Genomic DNA, 16,109 nt, shown 5'->3' with positions numbered 1-16,109 from the left:
TTTTGTTTTTTAAAGCATTAACAAATAAAGAGGTTAGGCCCCTAGCAACTGGAAAGTTTAAAAATAAATCAAATAATTCCTTTTCTAAAGGTAAAACATCAAAATCTGGAATATTTAGAAGGACAATTTCCATACTCTGATCTTTAATCAACAGATTAAACCATCATGTCTAGTTTTATGGAGAATGGCCCCAGTAATCACAATGGGGAGGCCGAGCAGGTGTGGGAGAGACCCTGGACACTGGAAGAGATGCAGAAATCCAGCACCAACTGGTCACTGGCAGCAGACTCTGGGGTATAAAGTGAAATGCATTCATTTTTCTGTTTTACTCCATTACTTCTTGGCTGTCCAGGTGATTTACACTTTGTGATTTTTTTTATATGTGCGCAGCTGTTTCTTTTCCTGCGAGACTTCTCTCAGAGGATGCTTTCCAAGACGCATGAGATTGAGAAGCAGCTGGACGGTCTCATTCGGGACACTAAAGCCACCGACAGCCAGCTACATACAGTGTTTAATGATTTCCTCATGCTGTCCAACACACAGTTCATCGAAAACGTATGTACACAGGGGTGTCCGCGGGAAAGTATTAAAAGTTGATCAATCAGTTTAGGGAAATTTAAAGCCATTAAAAGGTATTAAAAATCTTAAATGCTATTTACAAAGGATTACATTTTGTAGTATTTTTATTATACGATGTATAGGGAAATTACTGACCTACGTCACACATGACGTCACACGGGTTCAACCGCGCATACCGCGGATGCAAAGAAAGACCGGTTGCAATAGCAAACATGTTTTGTGCGGTAGGATGCCAAATTCGAAAGTCCTAAAATAAAAAAACTTAAACTTTACCGTACTCCACACTGCTTTTAATGCCAATCGCAGACGTCTTTGGCTAACAGCCATTGTAAGAGCTGAATGGAGTGAGGACCTAATTAAAAATGCTTGACTCTGCAGTTATCTCATGTTGTGTCAAGTAAGTTCACGCTATGGTGAATCATACACTTTACTTGTTTTTGATTGGAACAATGATTTCAGCAAAAACAGTTAAATATGGTGAATTAAACTGCGGACACTGAATGCTTAGAATGAAATGTAAATTCAAAAGTTCACATACCCTGCTGTACAGGTGCAGATCGCTGTTAGAATGCAGTTGTTTTGCTTGTTGATGATTTCCCAGGTCTTGTATAGCTCCGTCTGCTTTTCCTTGTTGTTGGCAAGGCAGAACCTCGGTTTTTAGCACTACAAAGTTTTAAATCTGGTAATCATGGAACATCATTTCTTGCACATGCAAGACATACACAACAAAATTGTTGGCATCCAAAGACTTGTAGGCCTTTAACTTCTCTTTTGTAAAATCACTTGGAGTTTCAATGAGATAGTTGTATATTTCGAGTTGGATGCTTGGCCATTTCGTCTTATATAATATCCATTGGGAGGGTGCTATCGCAAATGGACCTGTCAGACGAACGCCGCTAACTTTAACGTTAATTTTGCTGAATAACTGTGCTTGTCAGTGGTTGACAAGCTGTTATAATACGATGAAAGCATTATGTAAATATTCTACATAATATGTAATCAATATAATTTATCTGTAATAAAACAAACAACTCTGGACTACATCGGATGTCATTCCCTCGCTGTAAATGCTAGCGCTCCTGTTTTTTTCCGCAACCTCGCTGCGTGCGCATCCTGAATGTTTACAAACCGGTAATTCGTATATAGTTGTATGCTAAAGTGGTCACACTTTACAATAATGGTATACCAGTTAATGTTAGGTAATGTATTTACATTACATGATAATTAATGTTAGTTAATGGAAATAAAGGTTAGCTCACAGTGCATTAACCAATGTTAACAAACATGACTTTGGGGTTTAGTAAAAAGGCTAAAATCCAAGGCTAAAAAGATTTTGGTTTGAGTAATAAATACTGTACAAATACTGTTTGTCTAAATTTAATCTGCAAATATTGGGATTCTGCGTTGTTTATGAAATCGATGAAATCCAGCTAGATTTGACATCACACTGCTTTGGTTACTTTGGTAACCAAGAAAACACAGTTAGGGACCCTTTTCACATTTTCGGGTTTCTCAGTAGCGGAAGTCGTCATAGTTGGGTAAACTTAGAGTGAATGGGGAAGTATTTTTTCATTACAGTCTTGTGAAAAGGGTCCATTCTTGTAACTACAGTAAAAGAGTGAATTAGAATTTTTATTTGGTATATAAATAATGTTTTAGTTTAGTGGAGGTATGTTTTATGTTGCATATTTTCACAAAAACGCATTTTACATCAATTTAAAATAATTCAAACAATTTTAAATCACTAACTGCCCACATGCCGAATCTTTGTGTTGTAAGTGCAGTTGTTTCCTTTCCTTCCACATTTTCTTGGTTTCTTAAATTCTAAAATAGGGAATTAGTCAATAGTACAGAATCATATCATGAACGCAAAGATTCTAAAAGAGTCAAAAAGCTATTGAATTTCACTCTCTGCTTTCCGTATATACCCTAGTACATGATTATGATTCAATACCACACTGACTCATCACAGATTTTCTGTGAGAAAATAAGGGAGTGTTCTACACTTTTTTTATTTTTACATTTCCTGTTAAACGCTCCTCCATTGAGACTAAAAAGTGTCACAACTGTGCATTTTATTAGCAATTGTTCACACCTCCTAACAGGGAGATCAGATTAGAGCAGTTCCAAGTAAATATGAGGGTGTTAAAATAAAGGCTGTATTGTGAAATCTAATGTTTTTTTTATGCATTAGAGAGTTTATGATGAAGAGGTGGAAGACCCTTCACCAAAGTCTGAAACCACCGAGAGACAACCTGAACAGGTAGGTTATTTCTACTAGGATTTTGTACTGGAAAAGTATTATGAAAATGACAATGTTTCTAAGCAGTTTCACTTTTAAATATGCATGTAAAGGAGAAGACGCGAGAACAGAAGGAAGCAGAACTTATTCCCAAAGTCCAAGAGGCCGTCAACTATGGTCTGAAAGTCCTGGAATCTGCTTTTGAACAGCTGGACATTAAAGCAGGAAACTCGGACTCTGAGGATGAGGAAGTTCCAGAAAAAGTAGAGCCTATTTTGGAAGCAAAGGTGAAGTGTTTTTCTAGAGCACTAATTTGATTATGAGTAGGCCTAGATGGAATCTGCGCCTGCAGAAATCCCATCAGATTTTTAGCCCTTCATTGACTATTTGTTTACATGTGTAAAGGTGTGTAAATTGATATTTGTTCAGTTTTTAAATTAATTTCAGTACTATTAATATCACGAAGGGTCTTAAAAAAGTATTAAAAGTTGATAAATCAATTATGAGAAAATTAAGGCCCTTAAAAGGTATTAAAAAGTCTTAATCTCATTTTTACAAGGTCTTAAATGTTGTTTAAGCGTTGTCCGAAGTGTTTGACTCCAAAAAGCATAAATATATTTATTTTCCTCCTAATATTAACTATGGTGTGCTTGATCCACGTAATTGGTTTGGGCCGTGGCATGACCGGCCAAGCTCCTCTGTCCTTGTGATGACACGTTATTTGCCACAAACTCAGGAAGGTGATGTGACGCTCTCCACATGTAGTGAAACCGTAGAGCGAAACAGACGGCACAATGGGAAAATGTAAGTTTGCATACTCCTGGTAAGAGAAAGACGAGTTTAAACAGAGGCTGAAGCCTCTTCCCCTGGAAAATATTGTAAGGCCCCCCTCCACATTTGATGAAATTATCGCTCATATAAGTTTGCAGTAATGATGACAAAACATGTTGTTTTCAAACAAACGGTATGTTTATTACTATATCTAGATTTGTTTATGCACAAATAATAGCCTAATGTAAAATAAAAAGAGCAAAACATCAGTAGGCCATTTGTAACTGAAAGACGTAAACCTTTGGGCTTTAAATTGGCCCTATTTGAATATCAATAACAAAAATATTAGTATCCACACTGGTGTATACGGAAAAAATTATATAGGCTATTACATTTTAATACTTGCATGTTATTTGTTATGCTTTATCAATCAGTGTGTGGATTGTTGCGAGAAATTTTGCCAATTTTTCTTGGTCAGCTAGGGTATAAAATGAACTAAGGCAACGTGTTCTCCTAATTGTCCACTGCTAAGAAATTTTTAAAATATGACGCGACCCCTACAGAGTTCGCTGAGGCCCCCTTGTGGGCCGGGACTCTCCTGTTGGGAACCGCTGATTTAGTAGATATATTTTTGGAGAGACTTGCTTTATTTACTAAATAAGTGTATCTAAAGGGATTTGCATTGCATTGTGCCAACCTTTAAATGATGGAGATTTAACACTAACCCAATTAAGTAAAATATTTTTTTCTGGGGGCAAAGGTTAATATATTATAAAATTTTTTTATTAGCTCATTCGATCATTTTTGAGTTAATTCCCCTGGAATATTTTACCCATGTTTTACACAAGAAAAGAACATTTTTTCAAAGTTTGTAATCCATATTTGGATTATTTGCAACCTAGTCTTTGCGCTATCATGCTAAAAGGAATATTGTAACTGTATTATTATCTGAAAAATAAACAATGTTTTTAGCCCTTTTCTGATCTGTTTTATGTGGGGTAGTCCTGTTTAAATGTAATCTGAGCTTTTTTCTTTTTTAAGCACCGAGCACCGAAATGGTGCGTAGGCCCTACTGTAATTGCTTCGTTTATTATTATTATTAGAGACCGAGCACCAGAATGGTGCGTAGGTCCCATTGAAATTGCTCTGTTTCTTCTTCTTCTTCTTTTTCTTGTTCTTCTTCTCCTTCTTCTCCTCCTCCTTCTACTTCCCCAGAATGAATCGCAATTTTTGAGGGGCTAAACATACCCGTAAACTCGCAAAACTTTGCACATGCCCCAGAAGTGGCAAAAATTTATGTTTGCTATAGGTTTTGGAAGTGGTTGAGGCAAAATGACTCTACAGCGCCACCTATGCACATTTGACGGACTGGCCCTCGAGCTACGTTTCATGCAGACACACGAAAATTGGCAGACACATCAAACATGCCAAAACCTACAAAAAAAGTCTCTTGGAACTCTCAAACCCAACAGGAAGTATGATATTTTAAATTTTCTGTGCTGAAAAAGTGGTGTTTTTTGCCATTTACAGACATATTTTAACGATTTCCTCCTAGGAATTTTATCAGATCAACACCAAAATTGGGTATTGTCATCTAAAGGCCGTGGCGATGTTAAATTTTGAAGATCTAGAGTTTTCGTCGAAGGGCATGTCCATGGCGGACTCTGAAACGTTAACGATTCGCCATGAAACAGCAAGTTGTTATAACTCAGGCATGCATTGTCTGATCTGCCTCAAAATTCACACGTTTGATAAGAGTCCTGACCTGAACACGTTTACATGCCAATATCCAGATACAGTTATAGTGCCACCTGCTGGCAACAGGAAATGACGTTTTACAGTGTAACAAACTCCAAACAAATTACAACTACAAATCACATCGAATCCATGTTCCATTAGTTTAGTTTAAATGCCTTTGTGATGCTAAATTGTGAAGATCTAAAGTTTTTAACAAAGGGCATGTCCATGGCGGGCTGACATAGTTCAGTGTTCAACATGAAGGAGGAAGCATTCCAAACAATGTCTGATCTGCCTGAAACTTCACATAAAATTCCTCTCCTGAAGACATCTACATGCCAATATTGAGTCATAGTCATAGCGCCACCAGCTGACAGAATGAAGTTTGGCATAAATCAGTGATTCAGTTTGGCATAAATCAGATTTTTTAAAAATATATATCAGCTTAAATTATTATTGTCCACTGTTCTCTATCATCTTAAGGCCAACGGGCTGCGGTGAGCCCGAGTATGAGGTCCCTTTTTTTTTTCTTTGTTGTTTTGTGTTGATATTTTTCTTTGCGTATCTTTTGAAGATGTTTTGTTATGTCTGTATTATTGTGAAAATCCAATAAACATTATAAAAAAAAAAGATACTTGGGAGATGGTTGGAAATCTCATCTAATACGGTTGTCTTCAATTGTATATCAGCCATTTAGTGGTAATAAAACATGTTTTTTTAGAATTATTGTTATTTTTATTTAAAATAACACCCTAAATCATATCCGTGTGCACACTGTGACCACTGTTTCTGCATGTGTTTTCATTGGTAGGATTTGTATGTGGACAGGCCTTTGCCTTACTTGATCGGGTCTCAAGCCTTTATGGATCAGGATGATGTTGGTCTGGGAGATCTGTCCAGTGATGGTGAATATTCCATAATGTTAATTTAAGAATGATTTTTTTGTCATCATTGGCTGTTTAACTTTGGTCTGTTTGCTGTGCTTTATAGAAATGTCTATTGGTAGTGACAGAGACAGTGTCCTTGAGAGTGATGTCGACGATGGCGATGAGGTGAGAGATGATGATGATAAATACGTACATTTACTTTGATTTGAGTTGAAAAATTTCAATTTAATATTTTGAGATAATTTAAATGTTTTATTTATTGAAGAAAATGCAAATTTTTATTAAAACTTGATTAAAAATGTGTTTATTTCTGGGTCGTTTTGGATAATATTACAAAAGCATTCTGACCAGGACGATTACTCTGACCAGGATGAGGAAGTCCATGGCAACTTTAAGAAGGTAAGATTGTAAATGTAAAGGTGAATAGGAAATGTAAAGCTTATAAACAGTTTAAGTCAAAATTATTAGCCCTCATGTTGCGTGCCGGCTCAAGCATGTAACAAATTAAGAAGCGAATGGAACCAAATAGGATGAAAATGCCTAAAACTAAACAAAAAAATATAAAAGGGGCACAAACGTAACCCATATGCAAATTAAATGTCTAACATAACATATAAGGTTCAAAAGAACAACACGTAACTGAAGATCTAATTCCAAAATAAACAAAAATAATAGAATCAGTGGATAAGCAAAACAGCAGACTTTAAATGATCTTCCGAAGCTGGAACACATTTTTGCAGTTTCTTAAGTAGGTCGTCAAATTAGCTGCACCTGCTCATTCTGATGACTTACTAACATTAAGCTGCGGTCACACTAGAGTTTGAGCATGCGAAATTCTGTCATACGGCGCTGCGAAAAGGGGCGGGATTAAACAAGATGATTAGACATTTAAAAAAGCCAGTGATTGGTCCATATTTAAAATTTCTGTCCAGAGAGGTCATGTTTTGATCCTCGATTGGTCTCAAGTGATGCGATTTCGCAGGTCAGAGTTCACCAAGCTTGAACTTTGCAACGCAGCGTACTGCGAAACTTGTCGCACGAGTTTGCGTTTCCGGTCTGACGCAGTCTATGGAGAGAAAAGTTCAGTGTGACGGCAGCTTTAGAAAGCAAAACTAGGGAACAGAATTATCCAATAACGAACATGTAATGACTCCTGTGAAAATGTAATTTTTAACATTAATAAATAAATATTTAACATAAATAATAAATATTTCACAAGTGTTGCTTAAGGGAGATATTATTTTCAACACATTTTTTAAACATAATAGTTTTACTAATTGAAAATAATTCATTTCTTTTGTCTTTACCATGAATAACATTTTTCTAGTTATTATGCAAGATATTAGTATTCAGCTTGAAGTACAATATAAAGACTTACTGTAACTATGATAATTAGGTTAACTAGGCAAGTTGGGTGAATTAGGCAAGTCATTAGAAAACAGTTTTTTTTTGTAGACAGCCAAAATATATTTTTTAAAAAGGGGCTTATAATATTGTCCTTAAAAATTAAAATTAAAAACTGCTTTTTGATTTAAAGAGACAAAAAAAAAACTTTTATTCCAGCTAAACTAAACCAAATAAGCATATTATAAAGGAACTACTGTGAATTTGTTTTTATTTAAGCATTTATGGCTATTTTAAAATTTATTTTCTTAAATCAATGAATTTATTACTTCAAAAAAGGTGATAAATGTATTATTTTAAAGCTTTAATTAGGTAAACCAGACAAAGGCCCAATCCTATTTTTGTACCCCTTCCCTTTGGCCCTTCAAACTGAGTGTGAAAGGGAAGGGCATCAAAATTTACCCCCAAGAAATGAGACTCTCTTGCTTCATATGAAATCAATGATCACGACTGCTGTAGTTATTCCAGTTGTTTTATTTTTTTGGGATTTATTTTCAGGAGATCACTGAAGGCATATATTATGTTATCATGACAAATAATGTGGCAATAAGATCGTAAGATCATATTTACACAGTGGCCATATTCATCTATGTAAACACACAAAAAACAACATTAACATTATAGCAGACACTGTAAAAAGATCATTTCCAGCCACTAGACTGTCGGAATGTTGTAGGACTGCTATACAGGAGTTTTTATTATGGATTATAGCTAGCGAAACTGAGTGGTTTTTGTTTTAACGTTTTTTTGTTTTTTTTAAAGCATGGCATTAAAACATAAACGCGGTTATGAATATATTAAAACATATGCTTGTTTGTTGTAAAAATTCGAAATAATGACAAATAATACTAGTTTGTGGATCTCCTTACTTCTGGCTGTAGCTGTCCTACCGTTGTTGTGTATTCTGGGAATTTTCTTACCCCTTGGTTTCGAGTGTGGTCCTGAAAAATTCTTCTTTGTTTATTCCACAGAAACCGTCCATTGCTAGTTACGATGATGCCGATGAGGAGAACGACGATTCTGACATCTTTGGAGGGTCTGATAAGGATGAAGATGAAGACGACCTCAAAAAGGTCACTATCTTTGCATTTTCTGAACACCTCAGCTCTGACATCATTAACTAATTATGAGAAGTTATCTATTATGTGTGCACTAAACCATAACATTAAAGGTGTTGTATGAAAGTTTTTGACTCTTCTAAAGCATAAAAATACTATAAAATGTTTGCAGATATTTAAGAAACATGCTAAGTAAACATTTTTTTTAAGGTCAGATTTAAGGTCAGATTTAAAGTCAGATATTCTACTCTGAAATGTCTGTTACGTCCCGGTGCAATCTTTGTTTTGGTTTCCTTTAACCTGCCCACTGCCATTTTAGCCAATTATATTTCAGCCCTCTGGGTTGCCTTGATGGAAAACAGCGTATTTCATTTATTCAGTAAGAAAGGCTCTGAAAGCATGCACCCGTGACTGAAATGTGACCTCTGGTGGACAGTAATGTTAGCAGACTCCGAAATGAGATGCAGAGTCAAAGTTCCTCATGAGGTTATTAATTAGCAAACAAAATAAATATTACGAGCGTAAACATTTAGGTGAGCAGGTTGCATAGTAACCCCGTGTCCTAACAACACACAACATGAGGAGATTTGCAGTGATAAGGAATTTGGACGAAACACAACTTTAAATTCAGCCATTCAGAAGCACAGATAATGCATGATAGATACTCATGAAATGGTAAGGTTTATAATCTAATTAATACATATTAAACCTCTTTATCATTTTTAAATGCACATGCCGAATCACTTATACGTGTTGGCTTGCATTGAGTGACGGTTCTAAAGTTCAATTTCAAATGGTTTATTTTATTTTCAAGATTTGAGCTGAACTATCTGCTGCTGCTTTCAGTAGTATGGCAATAAACGTCATGTCAAATGGCATTCAAACTCACATTGTTAGCATTTAACACTGAATAAAGCACATGTGGTGTACCTGAGGTGATCATTGTCAGTTTATCCTGTTGTTCAGCTGCAAGAAATAGAAGCTGTTTCTAAAATATAAATTCGAGGTGTTGGATAGGACAAAAGTCTTTTTATTATAAAGAATATACCTTCTATCGCATGCTGTTGCTTTTATATAGAACATCTAGGCTCGATCGTCAGACTCGCTCCTATTGGTCAATCTGCCAACCTGTGCTTGCGTTTGTTTTGATCCAGGAATGTAATACCTACAGTAATTCAACCTCTGTGTCAAACTTACATACTGCACCTTTAAATGTCTTGTATCCAATGTCTTTCAGGACACTGGTGTACCATCCTTTGCTGATGAACTCGCAGCCAGAATCAAAGGAGAGACTCAAAGCAAGTCAGAAGCGGATCGCTCATGTATGATCACTAAGAACATGTTTACGTTTTTAACCCATTTTCAGCTTTCCATTTGGTTTATTGGTGCATGCATTTGTTTGTTCTCAAGCATTGTCATCAGGCCCATCCACCACCAGCAAGAAGAGTAAAACCAAGAAAGTGCCGAAACCTCAGGGTATGAGCAACTGTGTGTTCACTTCATAACACATGCTTATCAAATCATCATGCCATATTTTGCACTCTGTACGCAAATTTTTTATAGTCAGTAAGAGTTTACGGTTGCACATTATTTTATGTATTTGTATATTTATTTACATGTAGTTTACGTGCTTATACAGTATACTTGACTAGGAAAGATTCAGTTCAGGGTCACACTGCGAAATTTTCTTGCTTAAAAGTTTTTTTCTTGTTTGTTTTCATTCCAAATATCAAAAAAATATTATTTATTTTTATTTAGAAAATTTATAACAAACCTTAAAACAAGCAAAATATTCCACCAGTGGGGTTTGCAAAATAATAATAAGAATTTTTTTCTGCCAACTAAACTGTCTGAGCTTGATTTGGAGCACTCACACTTGTCAAACGAACAGAGAAACGCGCCTGGACACGGTTCGGATAGCATAGTGTGAGTGCGCCCTCATTTAAAAAAAATTTTTTTTGAGAAAAACTCATGAACAAGTCCAATTTTCTGTATTTTATAGTAAGTAATTATTACTTATTATCATTTTAAAAATAAAAAGTATTATATGACATTGTGAAATACAATATTAAAATATACATATAATATTACATCATTATAAACACATTTCTAGTTTTAATCAGAGACTATAGAATGCACAAGACATGTCACTCGTATAGTTTTGAATGTGGAAAAGTGTAACGGTCAATATGGCGAATGAAGCCCTGCCTACTATTACGGGAGCCAATCATCGATTGATATAGATTGACAGAGAAGCTCGGACCAGATGTGTGCTTTTACGACAGTTTGGTGGTCAACAAACACACTGGAATCTCAGCGAATACTTGCTTCACATAAGAAATATATCCAAATAAAGCTTGAAATCTCTACTTTTAAATGAACCATTTGAAAACAAAAGCTTTTTGGTTTTGTAATCTGTATGAAACAAATGCGAGGTACAGTTTGACTTGTCAAATGCATCACATGACAGCAATTACTCAAACGCCCACAAACTTGTAAACAGAGTCACTTTAATTTCTGGAGAAGATTCGTCATCAAGACCAGGTTTTGAATTACTTGAGAAGAGCAGCGCGATACCACAATCATTATCCAGATGATAAAAATGTGTTAAGCGACCATAAATGAGGTTGGTGTCGTGATCTCGTTCTTATCGAGTGCGCATTAGCTCGGGCAACTTGAAAATATGCATTTTTTGTTTGATTCGAATGTTTAAAAACTAAATTTATGAGACTGTTGTTTTTTATTTATATTGGTGATTCGAAATATGTAATCGGAAGATTGGCAAACAGTTTTGGAGAATCTGATGTTTTGCCATTCAGACAGAATACCCGAGTATACTGCCAGAGAGGCGTTTCAAAGATGTTTTAATATATTTAATTAATGTATTTTTTCCCTTCTCATTAGAAAACTTTAACGCAATCTTTCTTATTAATAATAAGTAATAGTATTAGCTGATTTATTATTAGGTGTTCATTTCCTTTTAAAACTCTTACTGACCTCAAACATTTGAATGGTAGTTTACTATACAGCATGTTTTGTTTTAGCTATTTTGTTTTTTAATTATTATTATTATTATTTTTTACATTTTTGGCATTGTTGCACCTAAGTTTGTACAAAAATGTAAGGCAATCTGTAAGATATAGCTTCTTACTAAATAAATGCCATATATCGCCTTACTAAATGCCATATATTATGTGTATGCTATTCCAGTGGAAGATGATCAGGATGAGATGTTCAGACCACCAACAATGGAAGATGAGGAATATTCTCCGTTCGGCGGGAAGGGTGGTCTCTTTAGTGGAGGCAAAGGCCTGTTTGATGATGACGAAGAGGTTGGTTTGATCAATATTAACATCCTGCTTATACAAAACACATGTACTAGACTAATGTATATAGCAGTATTCTTCAATAGTCAGTTCATATCATCTGTTCCTCAGGGAGATCTGTTTTCTGAAGCACCCAAAAATGTGCCTGTGGAAAAGGAGAAGACAGTAGCACAGCCAACCGGTAAGTAAATATTTGACATTAATTTCACTTTTCTGTCTCAGTTCCACTTGGTATTAAAGAGATAGTTCACCCAAAAATGAAAAATATGCCATCGTTCTTCACTTGTTTTCAAACCTGCTTGAGTTTCATTCTTCTGATGAACACAAAGGGAGATATTCTGAAGAATGTTGGGAAAAAAATGACTTCTACAGTACTCTTTGTTCTATGGATATCAATTCCCAACATTCTTCTATCTTGTTTTGTGTTCATCAGAAGAAAGACATTCATAAAAGTTGATGAACTATTCCTTTAACATGTTTTTGGTGACCTGGTTGCACACAATCACCAAAGATGCATTACTATTTCCACTAGGTAGTATGCATTCAAAAAGTGTGAGCGCTTGAGAACTTTCTCTTTATTTTGCAATTTTATTCTAAATAGATTTAGTGTTGTCCATTTGTGATCCGATTTGAAAAAAAAAGCAGGTGTAAACAGGGCTTATAATCATGCATGACGTTTAAATTAGGGATACACCGAAAAGAATATCCTCTATCAAAACCAAAAATAATTTGTAATAATTATTTATCATTTTATTATAAATAATATAAAGCAATTTTGAGACCGTTTTAAGGCAATAACCAAAATTCTGCTGATTTAAAAAAAAATACAAGCCATTAAAATAACTACATTTTATTAACAGTAACAATTTGTTGACAGTGAATGAGAGGTGTTGTTTTTTCAGCATTGCTATGACAACACTATTGCAAACCATTTTCAGTTGCAAATTTTTCGCGGCTGAAAATCTGGTGCATCCAAAATAGCAATTGTAGCACTTTTTTGTATCTTGAATTATCAGTCAGCAGAAAATTTTTTCAAATTAGTGTTATTACAAGCTATTTATGTTCATTTTTTTTACTTTATAGTTTAAAAAAAATATCATTACATGATTTTCTTTTAAAATTGCAGACTCCTCTGTGATTCTATTTATCGTTTTATCCAATCATTAAATCCGCCCATTTTTGCAATCATTCACAAAAAAAAAAAAAAAATCATCCTCCTCCTAATTAGGGCTGTACGATTTAATCGGAAGGTAATTGAAACCAACATTCAGAACTTTTAATCAATCTAATTTTTCCTGGAGGATTCATGTTAGCTGAGTAGCTGTATATAATCAAAGTAAGATTTATGAAAAAACGACATGATTTCCTTCAAGTGAAACATGAGCACACATTGCTTTGCATCTTATAAACACAACCAAGCCTTAAAATTACATTCTGGACCACCTTTTTAAATAAATCGAGATTTTGATTTTAGGCCAAATCACCCAGCCCTAGCCAAATCTAATATGAACCATGAAACATTTTTGTAAATAAATAAATGTAAAAATATATATTTCTGTTTATTTGTACATTTTGTTGTTTATTTTTTTTATTGATAAAGATTTAAAAAAAAAAATTATAAATAAAAAGAAACCTGTATTTTAAAGATCAGCATTCAGCCAGTTATCCAACGATATATGCTGACTGCTGGTCTTTTTTTTTTTTTTTAAATGTATGTTTTTGTTTATTTCTATATTTTTAAGTAGACCATTTTAACAGATTGCTCAGTATTAAAAAAATATTAGTTAAATCCCCAAAAATTATTTGTATTTAATTTTGTGTTTAGTAAATGTCCATGTGTAATTACTGGCTTAGATAATTGTAAAAATATAGATATAAAAAAATAATTAAAAGACCCCCCGAAAATTTAAATTTATTTGTGTATTTAGTAAATTACCATGTATAATAGCTGGCTTAAATAATTGTAAATATATAAAAAAAGAAAAGCATGAAATTCCACCCCAAAATTTGGATTTATTGGTGTACTTAGTAAATGCTCATGTGTAATAATTGGCTTAAATAATTGTAAATATTTAAAATGTATTTATATTTATTAAAGCACATTTGTAAATACTGCAGCATTTAAAAGACAAAAATAAATAGCAGCAATTCTTTTTTATATTTTTTTATTTATATTACAAATAGTCATACAAACTGACTGTACAAAAACAGTTCTTTCTATTTATTTGTGCATGTTTGACATTTACAATAACTGACAGACTATAAAGATATTTATTTATTTATGCATGTTATAATTTGTGTATTTTGTAAAGGCTATTTAACAAGCTTTGCATCAGGATGTTTGTTTTATCATAATGACTGGCTGATAATATCTATTCCACACCCGGTCTCTTTGTCATTCGGAAATATTCACTGTGCTCAGACATACTAAATAAAAGCTGAATTTCCATAGTAGTCACCTTATCTTTTTTATGTGCTTTTGTAGAGCCCCATAAAAAGAAAAAAATACCCACCGGCGCAGTCTCCATCTTTCCTGGTAAGCATTAACAGCATTCACTTTGCATACCCACACAATGTTTTACATACAACTTTGCAGTAGTTACTAATGAGTAATATACTTTCACCGCAGGTAACAGCCTACTTGGCTCAGCAAATGATTCCGAGTCTCCAAAGAGCAGCGACAGCAGGAGTCCGGCGCAGCCTAAAGCCCAGCCGGCTCCGAAACGTGCCTCTATTGGAGGAGGACTCTTTGACGATGACGAAGAAGATGATGATTTTTTCAGTGGAAAGACGCAAAGCAAATCCACCCCTGGTAAATCTTTCACATTTACCCTGCAGCTTATTAAACTGACTGTTGTTTTAAGCAATCATAAATGCTTTTAAATTGTGATCAGGACAAGATAAAAAAATGCCAAAGAAAACCGTAGACCTGTTTGGGGAAGCTGATGAGGAGGAGGATGAAGATGACGATACAGCAATGTTCAGTGGGAAAGCCATTGCAGGTCTTCCTCAGCAGGACATAAGAGCCAACGGAGAGGAGGAGACGCGTCCTCCTGAGAAAAAGGTTTGCTTGATAATTATCCTTATGCACGCTGTCAAACCAAACTGTAAAACTGAGTTCATTTAACTTAAATAGATTTAAAAAGTTCACTGTACTTAATAGAAACAAATGAGGTGAACTCAAAATGTTAGTCACGTAAACTTCAAATTAAGCAGATTTTTACAGTAAAAATGACTGCCTTAAGACTTTAAGACTTTTTTATGAATCAAACCTTCTGATTAGGCCCAGACATAGTCTTTGCCTGCATAAATACACAAGATTTAGCAGATTGTGGAACACATCATTCTGTTTATTTACTTACTGTATGTAAATGTGTCTAATATTTATTTATTTATTAATTCAGTTTTTCACATTTATATTTCAGTTATATTACTGAATATTATGGCCCATTTCCACTGAGTGGTACGGTACGGTACAGTACGATTTGGCTTTTATGGCCGTTTCCACTGTCAAAGGGTACCTAAAAGCGAACCGTATCGTACCACTTTTTTAGCACCCTTTCAAAAGGGTACCTAGCACAAGAAAAGGGTACCAAAAGGCAGAGCAAGACGTGCAGCTGAACGTTATTGGTTTACAGAGGAATGTCACTCGCAGAAGCAGGAGATTGAAAACAAAGGAACCGCCATTTAAAATTTTTTTTTAAAGCTGAGACATTACACAGTAATAATATATACATTAAATAATGAGCCATGGTCGACCCAAGCTCAAACAAACCTTGTCGTCGTCTTGATGAACAGCCACAAAGCCAAGAAAAACGAAATCTGCTGTGTCCTGTTGTTGTTTTATGAGCCCGTCTAAAAGTGAGAGCGGTTTCACTTTCTCCAGAGAGCTTGCCGTGCGTCTATGTTATATTTGAAATAGCGAACTTTATGAGCTCATTAATAACATGTGCGTGATCATTGAAGCGCTTCTGATATCCGATCCTTTCAGAAACGGACAAACGTGAGAGTGAAGCGTGAAAAAACAGCAGCAAATGATTTTTCTGCAACATAAAACATGAAGAAACCGCCGTGTTTAATTATTATCATCGCCTTTTGGACTATT

At 34.7% G+C, this 16,109-nt stretch overlaps 1 protein-coding gene across 3 annotated transcripts in view; it reads left to right on the top strand.

Moving 5' to 3' along the window:
- The window catches only part of washc2c (WASH complex subunit 2C), a 49,561-nt gene that overhangs the window by 4,910 nt on the left and 28,542 nt on the right, over window positions 1–16,109 (top strand). For all 3 annotated transcript variants that reach the window (XM_056470538.1, XM_056470539.1, XM_056470537.1), the window contains exons 2-16: window positions 155–294; window positions 391–555; window positions 2,774–2,842; window positions 2,935–3,108; window positions 6,141–6,234; window positions 6,320–6,381; window positions 6,556–6,615; window positions 8,592–8,693; window positions 9,916–10,000; window positions 10,089–10,154; window positions 11,889–12,010; window positions 12,116–12,185; window positions 14,490–14,540; window positions 14,634–14,816; window positions 14,899–15,068. In XM_056470538.1, the coding sequence (XP_056326513.1) occupies window positions 166–294; window positions 391–555; window positions 2,774–2,842; window positions 2,935–3,108; window positions 6,141–6,234; window positions 6,320–6,381; window positions 6,556–6,615; window positions 8,592–8,693; window positions 9,916–10,000; window positions 10,089–10,154; window positions 11,889–12,010; window positions 12,116–12,185; window positions 14,490–14,540; window positions 14,634–14,816; window positions 14,899–15,068 (1,602 nt within the window). In that variant the 5' untranslated portion in view covers window positions 155–165. The remainder of the gene's footprint in view (window positions 1–154; window positions 295–390; window positions 556–2,773; window positions 2,843–2,934; window positions 3,109–6,140; window positions 6,235–6,319; window positions 6,382–6,555; window positions 6,616–8,591; window positions 8,694–9,915; window positions 10,001–10,088; window positions 10,155–11,888; window positions 12,011–12,115; window positions 12,186–14,489; window positions 14,541–14,633; window positions 14,817–14,898; window positions 15,069–16,109) is intronic.

Source organism: Danio aesculapii, chromosome 13, assembly GCF_903798145.1.
Source record: "Danio aesculapii chromosome 13, fDanAes4.1, whole genome shotgun sequence".
NCBI lineage: Eukaryota > Metazoa > Chordata > Actinopteri > Cypriniformes > Danionidae > Danio > Danio aesculapii.
The sequence above is the reverse complement of the archived record's forward strand: the minus strand, read 5'-3'. Positions and strand labels throughout refer to the sequence as shown.